A 23,644-nucleotide genomic window follows, 5' to 3' on the forward strand; every position below is an offset into this window, starting at 1 on the left:
TAAAAAAAATAAAATAAAAAGTAGTAGGAGTAGTAGTAGTAGTAGTAGTAGTAGTAGTAGTAGTAGTAGTAATGATCTTCCTACTTAATACTTTATTATTCTTGAACCCATTCGAAAGAGAAAAGAAAAAAGACAGAGAAGAGAGAGAGAGAAGAGAGAGAGAGAGAGAGAAGGAGACTCATTCGTCCACTCCACGAACAACAACAACACATTTCTTGATAACTAAGGAGAAAAAAAACTCCTCACCACTCTACAGTATTTCTCCTCTTATCAGCCATCTAAAACCTCCCCTCCTCCCCTCCTCCCCCCTCCCCCTCCCCCCACTGTTTACGAGCTCCTCTCCTGCAGTATCATCATTAAGACTGCCTGCGGTAAGGTCTTCGTGGCTGTGTTTATCTTGACGTTTGCCTCTGGGTTTTAGGTCAGGGAGATTGTTGTTGGCTGTTGGGTGAGTGGTGTGATGAGGGGGAGGAGCTGAGTGGTGTGGTGAGGGAGTGGATGAGAGGGAAGAAGTGTTTAGCGAGAAGGATGGGGAGAGGAAGGGAGAGAGGGGAAGAAATGTTTTAAGCGGCCACTCATCCGTCTGTCTGACACACACACACACACACACACACACACACACACACACACACGCACACACTCAGTCGCTGCCGTCATCAAGATCTTGAGCCGATCTGATTACCTCACTGATGTCAATGATGTACCTCACTGATGTCAATGATGTAAATAAATAATAATTCTATATACGATGGTAAATTATTCTTGATAAAAATAATTCACTTGATTATCTATTAGGTTTTATCATCTGTTGTTTTGTAGTATGAATGTTTACTCCCGTTTCTGTACTGTAGTGGTATGTATTTTCTGTAGTGGTTACCTGTATATATAACCTGGATCTGGTTTTATTTTAATTGATGATATGAAATAGTATGATAATTAATCTTGTTTACTTTAGGTTTTTTTCTTCAGTTGTGGTATCAAGCCATAATCTCCCCATTTTGTCTCCCCATCTATGAAACAAATCAACTAACCTCCCCATTTGTCTCCCTAAACTATGAAACAAATCAACTAACCTCCTCATTTGTCTCCCCATCTATGAAACAAATCAACTAACCTCCCCATTTGTCTCCCCACACAGGCATAGCTACCTGGGTCCACATAGAGATGTACATTCGCGGCTTTGGATATAGCAATCCAGATGGTGAGTGTGTGTGTGTGTGTGTGTGTGTGTGTGTGTGTGTGTGTGTGTGTGTGTGTATGTGTGTGTGTGTGTATGTGTGTGTGTGTCCAGAGTCGTGTGGTTTTTGCTGTTAGTTTACACCTTGGTATATTCTGTCCTGAACTGTTTACACTTCCCCAGGCCAGGATACAAAGAGTTTTAAAGTGTGAAGAAAACTACGTTATTAATAAATATTTATTTACTGAATACTGGTTGGGCTGGCTTTGGTTAGGCTACGTTTGGTTAGGCTGAGTTGGATTGGGCTGGGTTAGGTTAGGTTAAGTTGGGTTATGTTTTGTAACGTTAAGATTAACTATGAATATTGTGTGTGTTTGCTGGTGATATAAAACAAGTAGTATTTATAAACATATCCACTTGCTGTCTGAGAGCTTACCTGTCACTCTACGATTAATTTACACCACTAATTACTATTCTCTCTCCATTAACTTTCTATGGGATTTCTGTACCTCCATCTACACAAGAATTTAACAAGGTTGAGAGTCGTAAACGCAACAGCCAATATAGAACACTCAGATGCGTCCATGGTTCTCAGTTCAGTGAATCACCACCCGAGGCGTTGATCATATCACCTGTACACTAATTAGCTTGCCTCTTCCGTGTGTGTGGGTTGATTAGTCATCCAGTCCTGTCGCCCATTAGCGTGAGATCACTCGTGGATTACACCTGTAGACTGTACTGCTGGCGTCAGTCTGTCTAATTAAGGTATAGAACCGGATAGTCACGCAGTCTTGTCCTATAAACTGGTGTATATGATGGTTTAACCTCTTGAGTACGGTGAGTTAACCCCTTGAGTACAATGAGTTAATCCCTTGAGTACGATGGCTTAACCCCTTGAGTACGGTGAGTTAACCCCTTGAGTACAATGAGTTAATCCCTTGAGTACGATGGCTTAACCCCTTGAGTACGATGAGTTAACCCCCTTAAGTACGTTGGCTTAACCCCCTGAGTACGATGTATTAACCTCTTGAGTACGATGGCTTAACCCCTTGAGTACGATGAGTTAACCCCATCAATGTAATATCTTAACTCTTTGATGAAAATAATTGTTAATTCTTTTGAGTACGATAACACTGTCCTCACAAGGGTTCACCGTACTCAAGGGATTATATCATAGTACTCAAGTTGTTAAATCATTATAGTATTTAAGGTGTTAAATCATCATAATTAAGGTGTTAAATTATAATGGTACTCAAGGTGTTAAATTATAATTTCCAAGGATTTAAAATTACCATGCTATCTGAGTTAATTCATTATACTCAAAGGGTTGACCTATAATGACCAGTTCGAGGTTAAATGTCGATGTAAAACATCAAAGCAATTTTGTGTATTTTTTCACTGGTGTTAATATCACAGCGGGGGTCTTGTGATGTTTCTCTTAAACCTATGTATGTTTGTGTATGTGTGTGCTTGTGTATGTGTGCGTGTTTGTGTATGTGTGTGTGTGTATGTGTTTGTTTGTGAACGTGTGTGTACGTGTGTGTAATGGTCAGCATGCTCGCCTCGCAAGCGAGGGGATCCGGGTTCGATCCTCAGGCAGGGTGAAACTATGGGCAAGTTTCTTTACGCCATTTGCCTCTGTCTACCCAGCAGTAATTGCGGACCTGGATGTTAATCGATTTGCGAATTGTATTCCGGGGTAATGGTTAGCCAGTGCAGATGGCGAGTTGTCCGGTCTTCTCGGACTATTCCTTGACACTGGGTCATGCAGCTCGTTAACTTAGGGTGTGGGTGTTGTGTTGACGACAGCTTCTACACCTTAAACAAATTCACGCCTTGGTGGCCCTTGGACCGGCCATCCTTGTTACGCGAGGGACAACCATTATTATTATTATTTATTTATGTGTGTGTGTACTTGTATGTTTGTGTATGAAGGAGAAATACTTTAAGACACGTATAACAAGAATATGACTGACTGAATAAATAGTGATTGAATGAATGAATAAATGAATAAGTAATATAATGAAAGAATAACGACAACTGGAGAGAGGAGTTATTATATTCAAGAGGTTGTCATCGTACTCGAGGGATTAAGTCATTGTACTCAAGGGGTTACGATACCTAATAGACTTAATTTCATCGTTCTCATAAGATTGGGATCGTAATGAAGGTTTGGTATCGCAGCCAGATAAGACCTGATGCCCTTCTGTGTGCAAAATCCATTCCCAGGGCCGGTATCATCACCCGGATTTAGTGATCCCCGCACAGAGCTGGTCATAACCTCAGTGACCCCCGTACAGAGCTGGTCATAACCCCAGTGACCCCCGTACAGAGCTGGTCATAACCCCAGTGACCCCCGTACAGAGCTGGTCATAACCCCAGTGACCCCCGTACAGAACTGGTCATAACCCAATGGAAAACCCCCACACAGGCTGGTCATAGCAGTGATCCCACACAGAGCTGGTCATAACCCAGTGACCCCCCGCACAGAGCTGGTCACTTAACCCCAGTGACCCCCATGCAGAGCTGGTCATAACCCCAGTGATCCCCGCACAAGAGCTGGTCATAACCCCAGTGACCCCCACTGGCTGGTCACAACCCCAGTGATCCCCACTGAGAGCTGGTCGCAGCAGTGACCCCCGCACAGAGCTGGTCATAACCCCAGTGACCCCCGTACCAGAGCTGGTCATAACCCCAGTGACCCCGCACAGAGCTGGTCATAACCCCAGTGACCCCATTACAGAGCTGGTCATAACCCCAGTGACCCCCGTAGGAAGCTGGTCATAACCCCAGTGACCCCCGCCTGGGGAGCTGGTCATAACCCAGTGACCCCAGCACAGAGCTGGTCCTGCCCCAGTGACCCAGCTGGAAGCTGGGTCATAACCCCAGTGACCCCCGTACAGAGCTGGTCATAACCCCAGTGACCCCCGTACAGACCTGGTCATAACCCCAGTGACCCCCGTACAGAACTGGTCCAAATCCCAGTGTCAATAACGTGGTCATTAAGCCTGGTAATTACCCCTGAGTTTAATTACCCTTGCTTTAATGTGGACTAATTGACTCGCTTCACACAGGAGGTAGAGCAGGGTGTTGAACTTCAGAGAGACACATCTATTGACGTTGTTGTTGTTGTGTGGTAACTCTCCGTCTGTCACACACACACACACACGTAACGTACACACACACACACCATCAAACAAAGAGTCATAAATAATAAAAACTTAACATATGCACAACGCCAACCATTCCCCTGTGTCTTCGTCCAACAGTAATACGCAGGTAGATAAATGAACTCGGCTGGATGAAAGTTATTGGCTATTTTATTTTTCCCGCGTATTTTATTATTATTATTGTTATTATTATTATTTTTATTATTATTATTATTATTATTATTATTGTCGTTGTTATTGTTGTTTTTGTTGTTGTTGTTATTGTTGTTTGTTGTTGTTATTTCTGCCTCGACTGGAATGTAAATAGATCAAATAAAGAGAATATTTTAAACAGAATAATATAGACAGGAGATAAGATGTATTTGACGTGTTTGACTGTCCATGTAATTCTGTCTCTTTAGGCTCCAAGGTACGGTATGTAAGTGTACTGTACGGTAGAGATTATTGAACAAGTGAGTGTGGATATTTCTACTTGTCTTAGCACTTTCTTATTATTTTTTACACTTAACTGCGGCACTACTTTCACTGCAGTCTCTTCCTTTTTCTCCTCCTCCTCCTCCTTCCCTTTCTTCTCCTTCCCCTTCCTCTTCCTCTTTCTTTGAGGTTTCTGTACCCCTTAATCCACCTCATGCAGAAGTTGGAGAGATAGATAGATAGATAGATAGATAGATAGATAGATAGATAGACAGACAGACAGACAGACAGACAGACAGACAGACAGACAGACAGACAGATTATTAAGAGACGACAAGACAGAGACAGACGGAGAGGTGGAGAAAAGGAAAGGAAGATAATTAGAGAGACAGAGACAGAGACAGAAGGGGAAGGAATTAATCAGAAAGGGAAGGGAGAGGTCAGGAATAGTGGGAGAAAGTTGGGTTGGGGAGGAAATAAATATTGAAAGAGAGAATAGAAAAGAGAAATAGAAAAAGGGAAGGTAAATATTCGAGGGGGAGAAAAGGAAGGAGGAAACTTAAGGGAGTGAAGAGAAAGACTGCTACGCCATATCTTTTATCCAATCAATAAATCAACCTCCCTTCCTCTCTTCCTCCCTTCTTCTCTTCCTCTCTCTCCATTCTTGCCTTCTCACCCTCTCTCCCTCTTCCCTCTTCCCCTCTCTTACCCACATCGCCCCATCCTCCTCCTGCTCCTCTCCACCTAGACACTCGATGATAACAGAGATAAGCCATACTGTACCGGGAACTAATGTCGATGGATCACTCACAAGCCTCTAACAGATCCGTGGAAACTAAGTAAGGGAAAAAGATTTCGTTTATGACCAACAGGGAATTCTATCACTAAATATTTTATTCTCGTGTTTTTTTTTCATTGTAATTTGATCGAATATGGCCTTTATTTTGGGGGCTATTTCATATTGTTTTTAGATACTACCATGATTTGCACCGATGGCAGAGGAAAAGTGATTCTAATCTTGTTTTTGCGTGTTTTCGGTATTTAGGTCACGAGGGAGTCATAACGCGAATGAATACAGTTACATGAATATTTTTTGGTGGCATGTGTGTAAATCTTCCCCCTGAGAGATTTGATCTGTCCTCTGATTGGTCAAAGCAGATCATGTGAAGCTCACATGAAAGAGATTTAAATAAAATATTCCGTGAAAATATGTTTAGCGAATTTAAAATCTGTCAATATTGTTGTATCTTGGTCATGTCCAGTTCACTTTTACTTTACTTTTATCCTCTTCACCACTGATCGGCTCGTTAGCCGCTTGGGCGATCGGTCACAGTTCGCAAGTATAAAACGAATCTTTGCCAAATAAAATTCCCTAAATTTATTATGAAATAAGATGGTGGAAATCTAACTTAGAGAGAGAGAGAGATTCACCTCCTAAGTGCCATCTTACCATCATTGTTAATTAAATGAGGTTACATAACTGATATTTGACACGGGATCAGGTGTCATAAATGAGTGTCACATATCCCCTCCCTCCTACCCCCCCCTCCTACCCCCCTCCCTCCATATCCAAAACAACTTATCATCATCACTCAATTAAGTCCTCGGGCTAAATACTCCAGTCCTCCAAACCCATGCAGTCCATTTTTCAAGTATTAGCCAAGACGGTCTACCTCCTCCTCCTCCTCCTCCCCTCACTTTACCAGAATTTTCGAAAACCGAATTTGCATATCGTGTGAGTCTCTCCTCTCTGGGTTAATTTGCATGACTCACTTACGAGAAATTGGAAAGGAATTCACACACGGTCTAATTTTCCTGATGGTGAGGCCCTTGTTGTCCTCCTTGACGGGTGAGGGTGGAAAATAGAATGTTATTGGTTGAAGGAAAATGGAGGAGTAATGGGGGGAAAAAAGAAAATAATTATAGGAAAATAGAATAATTATAGAGAAAAAATACAATATCGATAATTGAAGGAGCTAGAATAATAATCGAAGGGAAATTGTAATAAAAAGAAAAATGGAGTAGAAATTGAAGATAAAGAGAAACTTAATTCAAAAGAAAATATTAAAAATTAAAGAAAAATTAACATCAAAAAGATTCAAGGAAAAAAGTGACAGGAAAACAAAAATAAATTACAAAGATTAAGAATAATAGGAAAAATGGTAGATAAAAGTAACTAAAGAAAATAGGACAAGAAAAAGTAGCATTGTCTTCATCACTTTTTTGTTTTACATTAAACATTTACGAGTGTCTATTGTTTTTGTGAAGGAATTAACACCTCTCCATAATTATCTCGTGACGACCCGAGGAATGTAACATGTAAGTTTATTCTCTTCATTATAAACATCAGACGACAAGGGTTTTAATATATGCAAAATAACTCATGGGATCTAGTCCTTAATTATAGCTCAGTGTTTATTTAGTGCTATGAATATTTGATAAAGGTTTAATACAAATAAAAGATTTGTAGTCGAATTTAGGGGGAGAAAAAAAGTTGTAGGTACAGTATTTTGAAGTCACTCCTTGCGGATAAAGAAAATGAACGCTTGACAGAAACAGAAAACGAATTTTATTTTTTAGCACCAGTGAAAGGAAATCTTGATACAGAGTTGAAATTGTTCCCTTTTTTCTCCACAAGACGTCAAGTCACACCTTTAAAAGAAAAATGATAGAAATGAAAACATATTTCCTTTTAAATTTAGTCGAAATGGTATTGCTATAGACTTGAAATAGAGTGAAAAAGTCAACACAAATATTTCTGTTGTTTTAGCTTGGGTGTGTAAGGCGGGTGACGGAGATGTGGGACTGCTATCAGAGATGTATATCATCACAACCTAGGGTGGAGGGGGATGCTGATGAGTGATGGTGGGTTGTGAGAAGAAAAAGCAATGTCGTATAAACCTGGTGAATGGTGAGCTTTGTGGTGTTATGAAGAAGGAACACCCCAGCAACACCGATCAGCCACCACAGTAGTGAAGTGAGACAGAATGACAACGAATGATGGGAGGTAGAGTGACTGATAACGGCGACTGATGACTGAATATTCTCTCCTGTATAGAATGGGAGAGGGCACAGTAACCTCAAATAATGGTGGAATGGATGAAATAATAATAAACGTGGTGTAAAGTAAAGTGGTGTAAGTGAGAGAAAGGTGTTGTCAAGACCACCGATAAGAATTACTTATTAGTTAATTATTTCTGAGGTTAATGTGTTTGTACAGATGAGAATTAATCACGAAATTTCAATACAATCCCAACACGAGTCATATAAGCCTTTAAGGTCATCCTCCACTCAATCCTTATAGTCTAAGGTCATCCTCCACTTACACAGCCATAGTCTAAGCCTCTAAGGTCATCCTCCACTTACACAGCCAACAGTCATCCTCCACTCAATCCTCATTGTCTAAGGTCATCCTCCACTCAACCTTCATAGTCTTAGGTCATCCTCCACTCAATCTTCATAGTCTTAGGTCATCCTCCACTAAACCTACATAGTCTTAGGTCATCCTCCACTCAATTCCAATAATCTAAGGTCATCCTCTTACTCGCAGGACTACACGGTGGACCTGTACCTTCGACAGCGTTGGCTGGAGCTGAGGTTCATGAACAACTCCCTGACGCGGCCCATAGACCTAAACGACCCTCGCTGGTGAAGATGCTATGGAAGCCGGAGGTCTACTTCCCTAACGCTAAGGAATCCGACTTCCAGTATGTGACCGTCCCTAACGTTATGCTCCGGATACACCCCGACGGCACCATCCTCTACATCCTCAGGTACGTTATGCCCGATACAACCCCGACGGCACCATCCTCTACATCCTCAGGTACGTTATGCTCCGGATACGCCCCCGACGGCACCATCCTCTACACTCCTCAAGTTTGCTATCATCCTCATAAGGCTCAGGTGACTCCTGTTTGGTATTCGCTTGTACTATCATCCTCTCCATCCTCGTATACTTGAAGGATGAGAATCAGTGTAGTCATCCGTTTATCCTCAGGTGTCTCAAGCGTCTCATGTTTCCTTCATTTTAAAGTATGCTGCACACACACACACACACACACACACACACACACACACACACACACACACACACACGACACACACACACACACACACGCGCGATCCAAAAACAGTATCATGTCAGTTTTAACCCAATAGACTTTAAACCACACTCTTACTGCCTCTAAGTACCCAGATTCTACTTGTATCGGCTCTAAAATCTTGATCGTCTTAAAATACCTCGTAATCGAAGCAAAATCACGAACCCTGGGTATATTTATAATTAAGAGATGAATTTCACTCCAACGCCTTAGGATACCAAACCCACAACAATACACAGATTCTAGATAACATGTTTGTGAGTTTCTTCTTCCCAGAATCTACTTTCCTGGAGTTTCCGTGTTGAGGAAGTTAAAGGTGAGCTGTGACTTGTAAGCTCCGGGAAGTGAACAATGGTGATTAAAAACTCCCTGTGCGCTTGGTCGTTGTCCCCATTATGCACGACTTTGAGGGTTGTCCACTGTAATAAAATATATCTCTGTGCTGATAACAATGTAGCTATAAGACACTATTTTGATTATGTTTTTTTACAGGTGCACAGAGAGTTTTCGATCACACCTGTAGTAATTGTTCCCACAGGTGTTTCATAACCCCGTGTACTGTATGTCTGTAATGAATCTCTCCAGGCTGGGAGTTTGTTGTGTTTGGTTCTATAACTCATGAATAATTACCTCCATTTCTCTTTATTGATTACACCAACTGGTCATTTACCTTAACTGGTCATTATTACTTTAGCGGACATTACCTTAACTGATCATTACCTAACTGGTCATTACCTTAACTGGTCATTATCTTAACTGGTCATTGTCTTAACTGGTCATTATCTTGTCATTATCTTAACTGGTCATTATCTTAACTGGTCATTACCTTAACTGGTCATTACTTTAACTGATCATTATCTTAGCTGATCATTACCTTAAGTGGACATTGCCTTAACTGATCATTACCTTAACTAGGTCATTACCTTAACTAATCAATACATTACACATTACACAACTGATTACACATTTAAATGACTGTCTTAAAATTTGTAAGTGACTGAAATAACTCTCTCTCTCTCTCTCTCGGCAGACTGAAGCTGACGTTCTCTGCATGATGGATCTTCAGTTCTCGACCACCAGACCTGTACATCCAGATTGCCAGCTGTAAGTGGTCAGTGAGGGAGGTGAGTGGGATTGTTGGAGGTCATTAGGGAGGTGTTGGGGGATTGTTGGAGGTCATTAGGTGGGGAGGGATTGTTGGGGGTCATTAGAGGTGGGGATTGTTGGGGGCTCTAGTGAGGTGTTGGGATTGTTGGAGGGCTTAGAAGAGTGAGGATTGTTGGGGGCTACATGAGAGTGAGGGGGGTTGTTGGGGGCTGACTAGGAGGAGTGAGGGGTGGAGAGGGATTGTTGGGGTCATTAGGGAGGAGTGAGGGGTGGGGAGGGTATTGTTGGGGGTCGTCAGGGAGGGGTGGGGTAGGGGATTGTTGGGGTAATGATAAGGTCTAGAGTTATATAGGCAGAACTGATTGGCTTACTGAGGGGACCAATCGTGAGCTAGATGAAAATAATTATACTAGTGAGTTAATTACCTATTTGGACACCGGGAAAGGATTAATTAATTAGTATATGGTTAAATATAATTGAGTGGATTAGGAATAGAAGAATTAAATAGAATGATGAGAAAGAGGGTGTTAAAGGTTATAGAGTATAGTTGTTCAGGATGGGTGGTGTGAGGTGTCCTGTTGTCCATCTGGGAGTGTGTGTGTGAGGCGAGATGAAGGAGGAAGTGGAGGAGGAGTGTGAAAATGAGAAGTAGTAGTAGTAGTAGTAGTAGTAGTAGTGAAGGTGGTTGGAGCACAGTCCCGACCACACTGGCATTCCTGGCCGTCTCGAGTACATTATACTTATGCACTATTAAGTTAACTAGGTGTTGTGTGTTTTTGTGTTTTTGTTGTGTTCCCGTGTCCCATCCGTTTCCCCGTGTCCGGCCATCCCGTGTTTCCTCCCGTGTCCGGCCATCCCGTGTTTCCTCCCGTGTCCGGCCATCCCGTGTTTCCTCCCGTGTCCGGCCATCCTGCATTAATTAAGCGGGAAAATGCTTGAGGGCGTAAAAAAATAATAATAATAAAACGAGCAATTTTCAGTAATTATGTAAATGTAAAATAATTAAACCCCACCTGCTAATGTAAGGTACGAGGTGTATATATATATATATCAACAGCTATATAATTGTGGTACTGTATTCACATAATTATGATACAGTACAGTTTAATTCATATGTCAACAACCTCCCAATTATTTCTCTTCTTTAATTACCCAAAATTCTCTACGATTCTTAATGGCTTATCATGACTCACCGTCTGCCTCTCCTACATAACCAGTCATCCCGTTGTGTTCTCTGGGCCAAGGACTATACAGAAAGACAAGAAACCTCTGATTAAGATAAAGTAACGCTGTTTTCGGACACTAACGCCATCTATCGAGTCATCAGAGAAGTATACTGCACGAGGATTAATACACGGACAACATCTCACACTCGTCTCCGGAAACTGATAACAAATTTACTAAGGCTTTGTGACTTTATTTTCCCTCTGTTGAATTGTTTTTATCATCATAGTGAAACAGAACAAGAAGTATCTGGTGACCTCCCATGGTATCGAATTAACAAGGAGGATATTAAATAACCTTCCTCAAACAACCACCCCTTAAACCACTTCGCTAACTACCCCATTAAACACAGTACAGAAAAATAATAGGCTGAATTAAGATGTCATTATCACCTTGAAAATTTAATTAACTTATAAAATACTGATGGTGTTTGTGTATGTTTCTTGGTGTTTGTATTTTGGGTGTGTGGGTGTTTTATTTTGACCATTATTCGTGGATCTCTGTCTCTTCCTCTCCGTCTCTCTCTATCTCTCTTTCTCACAGTCCTGTCTATTGAAGTTTATCGCGATAGACTACAGCTAATAGATATGTTTATCCAGTTGCAATCTATCGCCCTAGACCTCAGTTAATAGATGATTAGTCCAATTCTATCGAAATAGACACGATAGATCGATCGGCTGGTTCTAATAGATCACAATAGACAGTTAATAGACAATAGATAGATCAGGAGGTCCCAATAGATCACAATAGACAGTTGGGGTAATTACTCTCAACTGTCAATGGTAACCAAGCACCATTAATTTGGGCTGATCAATGACCAAAACATATAATTTTTAGCTCTTTGGTGTGTGTGTGTGTGTGTGTGTGTGTGTGGAGGGGGGTAATGTGTATGTATGTGGGGGTTATACAGTATGTGTGTGTGTGTGTGTATATATGTGTGTGTGTCTGTGTGTGTGTGTGTGGTGTATATGTCTGTTAATCGCTCCCTAGTACTTAGACATTATTAATATATTATAACGTCAACACAACACAACCTTGACATTATAACATCAACATAACACAACCTTGACATTATATAACATCAACATAACACAACCTTGACATTATAACATCAATACACAACCTTGACATTATAACATCAACACAACACAACCTTGACATTATAACATCAACATAACACAACCTTGACATTATATAACATCAACACAACACAACCTTGACATTATAACATCAACACAACATAACCTTGTCATTATAACATCAACACAACACAACCTTGACATTATATAACATCAACACAACACAACCTTGACATTATAACATCAACACAACACAACCTTGACATTATAACATCAACACAACACAACCTTGGTCATATTCTATCAGATACATTAAATTATTACATGAATGGGAAGAGGTAAGATGGTTTGATGGGAGATATAGAATACTTGAGTGAATTATATATCAGGAGTGTTACGGCCGATGAATTGACTTGATGGGGTCAGGCTTACTTGGTCACCAGGTCGAGTCTAATCTGATAACAAATCGTACTCCTTATTTTTATTATTATTATTATTATTATTAGCAGTAGTAGTAGTAGTAGTAGTAGTAGTATTGTTGTTGTAGTTGTTTTAGTACTTTGTGTTACGGGTCCGTTAAACTGCTGGGTGGACATACAAACACATACCCGTTGTTTAAATTTGTAAACAAAGGATCTTGTGTGTGTGTGTGTGTGTGTTTTTTTTTTTTTACTATCTGTCACGGAAATGTAATAAAAGATTATCACTGCGCAGATTCTAGAGACACGTTGTTCCCTGACGAGTTTATTACCGACCGCTGAAATGGTAAAATTGTGGGTTATGGTAACTGTAATTTGTTATATCTCCATCAGCTGAAAACCTAGAGCCATCAATGACCATTCAATTTTATTCTCTTGGTGGACTCTTTACAGTGATATTAAAAATTTTCTTATTTAATATTGCAGAAGGTCACCAAAGGAAAAAATGTCACAGTCAAAGGTCAAAAAGTCAGGTAACGCTAAAAATCCAGGTTTTAACAAATGTACTGCATTTACTGTCGTTTTACATGCTAAGAAAGGTGATTATGTTTGTTAGTGCGGCTTTAGAGGCCTCTGGTGATTGCTTGAAAGTGGCTACTCATAATAAAAGAAAATTACCATCAGTTTGCTTGTCTTTATTGAATAAAATTTGCAAAAGTTCCAATATCGTGTATGGTGTTGACAAACCTTGCACTGGAACAGACATACAGTATAACAAAGAAGGAAATATTAGCATGTTCAAAGGCATTACCCCTGTAGAAATCGCACATGAAAACTACATCAAGACATTACCGTGTTGTATTCTGCAAGTGTAAGCAGTCCCCAAAGTGTATCAGGAAGTCCCCATGTTCCTAGTCACCCATCCCATGCATTACCACCTGTTGCTGTGGCAGTGATCCTGAGAACTGTGGAAGGTTAGCAGCTTTATGACAGTGATGGTGAATAATGACACACGCTCACTCATAATCGTCATCTGTAGCCGCTCACATATATTGGCCTTCCTCATCCCAGTAATCTTGGTATATCAATATTTATTCATCAGTCAATTAATCAGAGTACAGTCTTCATATCTGAGTTGGCGACCACAGTCCTCCACTTTAAACGTTCTCGGGCTGTTTTTATCAATCCTCTTTGGTTTTGTATCTCTCTGGGGACCCAATTTTTTGTTTCACTCATCTATCCCAGTCTCTGCCCTCCCCTGACCCTCCTACCTTCAACTTTACCCATTAATATTTCTGTTATTGTCCCCTCATCCTTAGTTATATGACGACACTATCTAATTTTACTTTTTGTTATTTTTAGATTAAGGATACCCAAATTATGTTAAATCAACCTTTAAACTACGGTCAACACGATTTGCCTACAACACTAATCTTTGTGAGAAATTGCACCTGATAATAGCGTCATCTGTTGAGCCGTCAGAAAATTAATTCTGGTAATCTCACGTAACGCGAGCTTTATTGTATTTCTGTATAGTATATAATCTTAGTTCTTGTTTTGATCACTTAACGTCATCCTATCCTCTCTTGTATGCTGTTACCCCAACACTGTCTTGTCCGGTCACACCGCCGCCACTACCCAGTCGCCAAGACCACTAGGGAACTGAAACTGGTGTGGTACGAGGACGTCCCAATCAAGATGTACAAGAGGCTCAAGTTGCCACAGTTCGAGATTAAGAAGATTAGTGTGGACACCTGCAACCAGTCATTCCATATTGGTGAGTTGTGGAGGGTCTCTCTCTCTCTCTCTCTCTCTCTCTCTCTCTCTCTCTCTCTCTCTCTCTCTCTCTCTCTCTCTCTCTCTCTCTCTCTCTCTCTCTCTCTCTCTCTCTCTCTCTCTCTCTCTCTCTCTCTCTCTCTCTCTCTCTCTCTCTCTCATCAAACAAGGCTTCACATAATTGTACTTATTGTATCTACTCGTCATACTTGGTAAAACATCTTCAGGACGAAGCCATCAGGCCTGTGTGTATAATCTTCTCTGTCAGTCTTAGTGGAATCCAACCCTGTTTGTTAATGCTTGTTATTAATCACATTTACTTACCCTCATTGCATCTGCCAGTATTAATTGCATCTGTTTGTATTATTTCCATTTACTTATGTAATTGACTTAGAGAAACTCACACTAACGTACATATCAAACTTATAATCAAACGATACATTAAAACTAAGGAGTCTCACGTTAATACGATTCAGTGTCAATGCTCATTTATACCTACTGTTGTGAGTGGTTGAATACACGAGTGGGACTCACAGCTGAAGGTGTGAGTGAGTATCCAGACTTTTATTGATTTAATGTTTCCTTCTTTTACTGTGAGTTTCATTCACATTTCTATCTTACTCGTGTCAGGCACATCTACTGTATACTTGTACTCTGTGGTGAGTTTTGTTAATACACTGACGAGCTCAATTATTCCTCTAATCACAACTACCAACAATATTTTGGATTATATCTTGTAGTTAGTCTGTTACTGTAATCATAACAACACATACAGTCTCTTGTTAACTTATTATCGTTGTAGTTGGTGAAGGACGTGTGAACATTTAAAATCCATTGCAGGTAACTACAGCTGCCTGCAGGCGGTGTTTAACCTGCGTCGTAACATCGGTTACCACCTGGTGCAGTCCTACCTGCCCACCTCCCTCATCGTGGTAGTGTCGTGGGTCAGCTTTTGGCTTGACGTAGATGCCATCCCCTCCCGCGTCACACTGGGCGTCACCACACTACTCACCGTGTGTTCAGAGTCCACCTCCTTCAGGGACAAGATGCCCACAGGTGAGACATGTAGCAATGACCGAGTTGGTGAGAGAAGACTGTAGTAATACACCTGGTAGGTGAGTGTGTTGGTGGCTCTCGAGGTTTTCTGATCACAAGTTTAAATATTGCCTTTATAGAGAGTGTATGCCACAGGAAGATTGTAATTACAGTTTATAGTTCTGAAAAACCAGAACTAAACGTGTAATAGATGTAACAATTTACGTCAGTGTGACCCACTTGTTTATATAGTAAAATCTGTAATAAATTATTGTCAAGATAATGTTTAACTTTCCGTTGCAGTAATTATAATAATGTACCATACTAATGTCATATATCATGTATATTATATTTTCTTATGTACTGTACTTAATTATGATAAATATGATGGAAATATAAGTTATTTCTGGCTCAACAGTATTTACCTAAATGATAGTACTCAAGGGACGTATCAATACTTCACTTAATGACTGTATATGAAGGCTGGTTTTACCTAATTTCTTATACATATTTATTTATTTCCATGTTAACTTACCACCATATTCTTGTGGCGCCACAGTGAAAACTTTATCTTGATGTCTTCTCCATATGTTTATTTTTCCCCTTCACTAACGTTCTCATCATTTCCTTAGTTTCGTACGTGAAGGCTCTGGACATCTGGATGGGGTCTTGCACAGCCTTCGTGTTCTTGGCATTGGTCGAGTTCACGGTAGTCAACCACATCGCTCGACACCACCGCCGCTTCCTCTTCTGGGGGAATGTGTATGGCCAGCCAATTCCTTCCTCCTCCACGCCTCCCCATGCTGCCCCCTCTCACCGCCACCATCTCCACCCCAGAAGCCTCGGCAGGTTCTCCTCTAATGAGTGTCCCACCCATGGTTCCATCTACGCCTGTGTCAGAGCGATTACTCAGAGCGGTGGTCAGGAGGTCCTGCAGCGTCATGATTCAGGCAAACACGTCCGCAAGAAATCTGCCATATCACTGACGGTCGTAAGTAATATGTATAGTTCAACTTTGGTCAGTAAATAGTGCTATAGTCTATTAAAAGTAAACAAACGTGAAATAATGTGAGAAATTGATTTATTAATGATCGAGAGGTAAGAGTTTAATCTTATTAATCAAGAATAAAACCGCAAAAGAACAACAACTCCAGGCCTATTGTTTTAGTGTTAGGTTCTTTTCATAAGATAGATAAAAACAAATGCCTAAAACTTTTTCATAACATTAATGGAGCGAGAAACCAATATTTTCTACAAGTACACCAAACATTCCCGTAATGTCACACACACACACACACACACACACACACACACACACACACAGCTGTCATGAACACGAACAGGAGTGGCCTCGAGGCATCAACATCTACCTGGGCTGACAGGTACCGTCAAGGACGCAATAGTTTAATGGGATCAACCAAAGAACATTCCTAAAAAAATTTAATCAAGTTAAGCCAAAAGTTTCGAACAATATATAGTAGCGTCCGCCATCTTGGGTGGCTTAAGATTACGTCACACAAAATTGTATCAGGAACATTTCTGGACACTGTCGGTAGAAATACACTAGTAGTTATCGAGAAGTTTATGGCCGACCTTAGCAATAGTTCAGACAGATCCATCAATAATTTGTCATTAACTTTCCTAAAAAGAAAATAACATTAACAGCTTTTTATCTGTCTTATTAATTTTCCTTTGATCACCAGTCACTTCAAATACATTTTATCACGTCAGCCTTGTGCCTCAAAGACTGCCAGAGTGCACCACCATACCTGCAAAATTACTGATAGCCTTTGAAACCCTGATATAAGTAAAGGAATTATCATATTCTTTTTTTTCAATATCCCCACGTTTAGAGTTTTTCATATACATCAAAGGAAATCAGTTATTCCCGCTGTCTGGTTGATAACGTGATAGTGATATACATAGAAGTCATTCTCCTGCATGCTCGCCAAAACACTGTGAGGTTTTATCGTGCTCTTTCAGTAGTGTTCAACCGGCATTTTAACTTCAATATACGGTGTGGGTCTCCCGCTTGGATCAGGAGCTTGTAGTGTTGCAGGTGTCTGTGTTACTTCCAATCTGGCAACATTCGGGGATATATATAAATACTGAAGGTAGAAGGAAAGGTATAGCGCGTTAAAACACAATATAGATATAGCAGGAAGAACATAAACATTTTAAAAGTATATGTAGTGAACCTAACCTGACCTAACCTCCCTCCCTCCCACCCAAAGTAGCGATAGGATTAGTCTTGACATGAAATAAAATGGGTTGTCAGATCTTCAAGTGATTCTTAAAATTTGGTGACTAACTCAACACTAGGTTAATATTCCTCTTGAGAACTTTGTGGTGGTGAGGTAAGAAGGTGATTGGTGTTACGGCAGACTGTACATGCGGGTGATGATACTTCGAGGGTTCTGTAGATAAATTAAACTTAGTTTTAAAAGTATAAAAATAATAATAATAATAATAAACTTACAGTAAACCTAACCTTACCTAAAGTATTCTTACCTAACCCAACACAGTATGAATAAGTACAGTCGGGGTCAACAGTTCGCTCCCGCTCAAAATGAAGCAGCATCGACCCCAAATGAGATGAAACAGTCAGGGTAAGTCAGTTCGGAGACTCGTTCCCATGACACAGTTTCACCACAGAGAGCGAACTTTTGTCCCCGACTGTACATAAATATTTACAAGAATTACCACCACCACAATATGCATCAATATAAAAGTAATTTAACTAACCTAATAATAATAATAGTAAAGGGACCAGCTTGATAATTGAAACAGAACAATATAGAACTGTCAGTCGTGTGAGCAAGTGTGTAGCTCACCACAATACCCGCCAACCAGACCTCATCAGCGCCCGGTTACTACCCAACACCTAACACGGAACACCTTTAGTCACTACACTCTTAAGCTTAAGAATTTTCAGTCGATTATTTTTTTTTTACTCCTCTCACATTATTATGTTGAGTGAGTCAAGGAGTACAGAAACTCAAAGAGGGAGGAGAGGGGGGTAAGAGGGAGTGAGAGGGTAGAGGGGGGTGAGAGGGTAGAGGAAATAAGATAAGTGATGGGAAATGACAAGAAATGACTAAGACAACAACTAGAAATATCTATAAACCCTCACCTATCATACAAAATATATAAAGTGATTCACATCCTATTCTAAATAAAAAAATCAACAGACACGAGAAACTAAACAATACGGAGCTAAGATCAATGGACACTTATCAAAAGGCAGAGGTCAAAGTTTCGCCTCATGTAAATAAACACAGTACACTCACATACAACACCATCACTATCACCATCACCATCACTATCACCACCACCATCACTGTCACCATCATCACTATCACCACCAACATCACTATCACCACCACCATCATCACTATCACCACCATCATCACTATCACCACCAACATCACTATCACCACCAACATCACTATCACCACCACCACCATCACTATCACCACCACCACCATCACTATCACCACCATCATCACTATCACCACCAACATCACTATCACCACCACCATCATCACTATCACCACCACCATCACTATCACCACCACCACCATCACTATCACCACCACCATCACTATCACCACCACCATCACTATCACCACCACCATCATCACTATCACCACCACCATCACTATCACCACCACCACCATCACTATCACCACCACCATCACTATCACCACCACCACCGTGACCACCAGACTCAGATCAGTAGAGTATTCCCATTGTCGAGAATTTATTTCCTGGGTGACCATTTCCACCTCCTGTGAATGTGTCTTTCATCCCATCCATCTCCTTCTCACTCAACCTACGATCCCCTTTTGAATTGGACTCTTCTTACCACTTTTTTTTTACTTCCTATTCTGTCTCTCTGTCTATTTGTATGTCTTAATCTGTCTATCTGTCTTTTTGTATGTCTGTATGTCTGTCTGTCTATTTGCATGTCTCTGTTTCTCTCTTTAACACACACAATGATGTACCACTCAACCCACTATCAACTATTAACAATACGTCCATCCCACAAGAAACTATGAATTTAGAGTAAAGCGGCCAGCAAGTTAACAAAGAGATGGGGTGTGTGGGGCGATACTACAGCTGTGGCCGCGAAACACACCCTAACCCAACCTAGTGTTGGTTAGTGTTTGTAGTGGACTTGTGTGCAGTGGTTTATATTTAGTGTCGAGGTCTGTTTTTGGTATTCATGTCATCTCTTTGTTTCTCTTCAGGAAACCAGAACAGACAGGGAAGAGGTCAACACACGCAGGAGCAGTAATCCTGAAGAGGAGACCCGCCCCACCCCGCCTCCTGACGTGTACCAAGACGTAACAAACGGTGGAGGTCACCAAGGTGAGACAGGTGGTGGTAATAACGGGGCCAGCTGCTGCAGCAACCACGAAAATGACGACGATGACAACGAGGGCTCGTGTTCTCGTACCCTCAGCGACGTGGGCTTAACGTGTCTGCCGTCGTTATGGCGTAAGGAGGCCATGCTAGCTAAGAGGATCGATAAGACGTGCAGGGCGCTCTTCCCAGCCCTCTTCATCCTCTTTAACCTCGTCTACTGGCTATACTACCAAGTCTTCTCGTGATAACATATGGCGTCTCTGTAGTACTACCTGCCGGCCATATCAGTTCACCGTCATATGACATGTCTTGTTAACTCTAGTACCGGGTCCTCACTCTTTATGTCCACACTATCTGTACTTCCTAAACTAACTGGCACAACCACAGATAACTTGCTAGATGACTTCATCACTCCCAGACCTCTTGATAGGTTATCAGGCTCTCGCTTGGCCTTTTTCAGTGTGCATCTCAGAATATACTTCCAACGCCATACCTTGTTACCTGTTTATCCGTATAGCGCACAATCATCTTTTAGCTGTTAGTATAAGCATTTAATAGTTCGTCTCAATGTCAAACACCAATTTTTAGCTGCCAGTCACAGGTTATGGAGGTACAGACTATTTTGCTGTTTACAGTATTCGCACCAGGAGGGTGGCCAGTAGACCATTGTTGCTGCCATCACATTCCTGAACGCTTCTGTTTGCTTATCTTCCGATGTGTCTCAAATTTACATTGTTAGTTTGGTAAACTTATTCTTAGGCTTGATTGTATAAACAGGTTATGTAGTATTCATCTCGGTGAGGAAGAAGCTTGACTGTGTTGTGGGCAGAGGACTTGTAATGTCTCATTACTTTGAGTGACCAGATGTCGGATCCACGTGATGTAAACAAAACAACTTTTAAATAAAGTTTCTTATTATTCTCTGTTAATCCCTGTACTGTTTCACCTCGTGTTTGTACTGCGTAATATTACATGTGTGAGATCCTGGTTATAGAGTAGGAGAAATAACACTTTCATTATCATAAGATGGTACACTTGGTACAGTGCTATGTATGTTAGTGCTGTGTCAAGAGGTTGTGATCAGAAAGTAGCAGAAATACACATGAAAACAAAATGACATACAGTACCTTTTAGAGATTATTGTAATTAGTACACTTGAACTTTAATATACCTGTACTAGTGTATTAGCCAAGTTGATACACGATTGGAACTTTAAGAGCTCAACCTTGCCTCCCTCCATAGCAGTTAAGCAACATGCTGTACGTTTGTACCTCATGTTGTAGGTAGATACAGCCATCACATCCACACGCACGCGTGGATTACATTCTAATTGATAGATTTTATATATATATATATATATATATATATATATATATATATATATATATATATATATATATATATATATATATATACTATACCGTGCCTATAACTACAGTATAGTTCTTAATAACCCTGGCAGTTGAAGCATTAACACTACAGTAACTTTTATACAACTACACTACATAAAAAAATAAGAATGGGGAAACTGCATCGGGCCTATTGGCCCAGACTGGGCAGTCCCTTTCATATAAAATATAAGAAAATCTGATTGTGATGTGAAAAAAAATTACAATAGAATATAAAAAAAGCAGTGGCGTTTAGAAGTGTCAACCAACAGCAGAAGATGGTGTGTCCAGTGTATGGCAGCTCAGCACACCTCTGGCTTGAGGAAGCACAGAAGGCCACTACAGGATCTGGGTACGAGAGCTGCTCCCGGATAAACTGAGATTGGATACCCTCCCCAATTGCACTAAGCCTCGTGTACACCAAGATACGTTGTTTAGAAACAGTCGCGCAACAATGTTTCTGGACTGTTGCAAGACAATCCAGGAACAGTCGCGAGACAGTCCAGAAACACTTGGGAGACACGGCACCATTGTTTCTGGACTGTCTAGTGACTTTTGCGAAACGGTCCAGAAACAATCGGTAAACATTGTTGCTGGACTGTTTCTCGATTGTTTCGCAACAGTCGCGAGACAGTCCAGAAACATTGTTCTTGCACGTCCAGACCAAGCTAGAGCGATGAATTGACGGGAAGACCAGTCGACATCGTCATGTCGGTGGATGCAGAAGTGGCCGCATGCGGCGGGTGCCTGTTTTGTTATTTCCTTAGAAGAAAGAAGGCGGAGAGCAAGGAAAAGTCCGAGACGATGGTGGATGGAGAAATTTTTTGATGAAGGAACAACATATCGAGAAAAACTAATGACAGACTTGAAACTAGAAGATGCAACTGGATTTAGAAACTTTTTGAGAACAACAGCACTTATGGGGGGAAATTCGTGATAGGGTAGAAATAACACATCAAGGTGCATTAAGCATGACACTGGATTATTACACGCGCTAGTTACTGGCTCTAGTACAGTATTAACAGCCAGGGTTCACCAGATACAAAGAGATGGTCATGTGTGATACCATAATATTTAACCGTAACCAATCGAATATGAAATTCAGACGAGCATTTCTGATTTTATTTTATTTTTTTGCTTTTGTGTGAGCTTTGACACTAATAAATATTTATACGCCACGACTTAGTTTCCTATGTTGCACAATGACATAAATAAATCACTTTAATGATGTTTACAATTAAAAGCGGTATTTCACTTCACATGTACTATATAATTTTAGAGATTTGGCGCCTGTTTCTTCAATCACATCCGAAACAAATCTGTTATTATTATTCATTAAGCACCTCACTATTAATCCTTCAAAAAAAATAATAAAAAAGATGAGCCGTTGATTGCGTATGACAAATAATGACAACAACTACCGCCAGGGGGTCACGGAAGCTCCTCGAGTAAACAAATGGAGAGGATTCAAAGTCGTCGTGCTGCCGTAAATGGCTCTAAGTTTTGTGTATTAACTTAGAAGCCACTGCCATATGTGTTCGGTGCTCAGTGACAATGATTGTGAAAGCTGGAAAGAAAATCGGGAATCGCTGTGAAAATGACACGAGAAGGTAGATGTTCGATCAGAACGCCCGCATCCACTCCCCACTTCTGTGTTCACCGGATATTAAAAGGTATTGTGTTAGTTAATTAACATTATGTAAATAGCTGTTCTTAATTTAGCCAATTTTAGCTTTTATTTTTACTGACTGGAAATTCAAATCATAAGAAAAAATAATCAAAGTCTTAGTTCTTAACCGTGTGGTACCATCAAATTGAGTCAAGTGGCAGACGACTCAAACCATGTACAGTGTAACACCCAACTTAATTACATTAGTTGGGTCTCTTATCCAGGTCTTTGACTTGTGAGTCTGTCCAATACATAGCCAGTCGTTTCTCGAGTGACAGCCCCTTTATGGAGAGTAACCTAACCTAACCAATACTCAGTCGTGCAGTTCATTATGCGGTTATATTACACTGATTAGTTTATACCTCAGTTCGGTGTGTCTTGAACGACTCGTTAAATTCGTGAGCTCAAACTCGTACTTTATCGTTTCCACTGGGTTTGTATTGTGTTATTATTAAAATAAACGAAATATTGTGGCAGAGAAAAAGCAAACATGTACCAAATTATCTTCACCGGGTTAGAGTGCTTTCACGCCAAATTGTCCGAACAAGTGAGTCAAGTTAACAATACATAAGAACATAAGAAAATAAGGAGTCTACAATTGGCCGGTTGGCCTGTGCATGGCAGCTCCTGTCGAGAGTTACTACCACTCTCTATCATCCATGAATCTATCTAGCCTCCTTTTGAAACTTTCCAGAGTTCCTGCACTTACTACAAA

The 23,644-nt window shown here is 40.7% G+C and overlaps 2 protein-coding genes across 2 annotated transcripts in view; both read left to right on the forward strand.

Annotated features, from left to right (window-relative positions):
* LOC121859424 (gamma-aminobutyric acid receptor subunit gamma-2-like) overlaps positions 1–9,927 on the forward strand; it is a gene marked incomplete in the record, with an annotated part of 138,498 nt that extends 128,571 nt beyond the window's left edge. The window contains 3 exon segments of the mRNA XM_042356223.1: positions 1,191–1,201; positions 8,312–8,534; positions 9,892–9,927. Coding sequence (XP_042212157.1) covers positions 1,191–1,201; positions 8,312–8,413 — 113 coding nt within the window.
* An 8-nt stretch (positions 9,928–9,935) lies between these two features.
* Positions 9,936–20,801, forward strand: LOC121859425 (glycine receptor subunit beta-type 4-like). The gene is made up of 5 exons (XM_042356225.1): positions 9,936–9,965; positions 14,333–14,467; positions 15,307–15,522; positions 16,134–16,492; positions 19,755–20,801. Exons 2-5 carry the CDS (start codon positions 14,389–14,391, stop codon positions 20,115–20,117), a joined length of 1,017 nt encoding a protein of 338 aa, XP_042212159.1. The 5' UTR covers positions 9,936–9,965; positions 14,333–14,388; the 3' UTR covers positions 20,118–20,801.
* Positions 20,802–23,644: the final 2,843 nt, after the last annotated feature.

Source organism: Homarus americanus, unplaced genomic scaffold (assembly GCF_018991925.1).
Source record: "Homarus americanus isolate GMGI-L3 unplaced genomic scaffold, GMGI_Hamer_2.0 scaffold7626, whole genome shotgun sequence".
Classification (NCBI taxonomy): domain Eukaryota; kingdom Metazoa; phylum Arthropoda; class Malacostraca; order Decapoda; family Nephropidae; genus Homarus; species Homarus americanus.

Coding starts and splice junctions, on each gene's coding strand:
- LOC121859425 (XM_042356225.1), top strand. CDS start 14,389: ATGTACAAGAGGCTCAAGTTGCCACAGTTCGAGATTAAGAAGATTAGT. Junction 14,468..15,306: donor CAACCAGTCATTCCATATTG/GTGAGTTGTGGA, acceptor AATCCATTGCAG/GTAACTACAGCTGCCTGCAG. Junction 16,493..19,754: donor CTGCCATATCACTGACGGTC/GTAAGTAATATG, acceptor GTTTCTCTTCAG/GAAACCAGAACAGACAGGGA.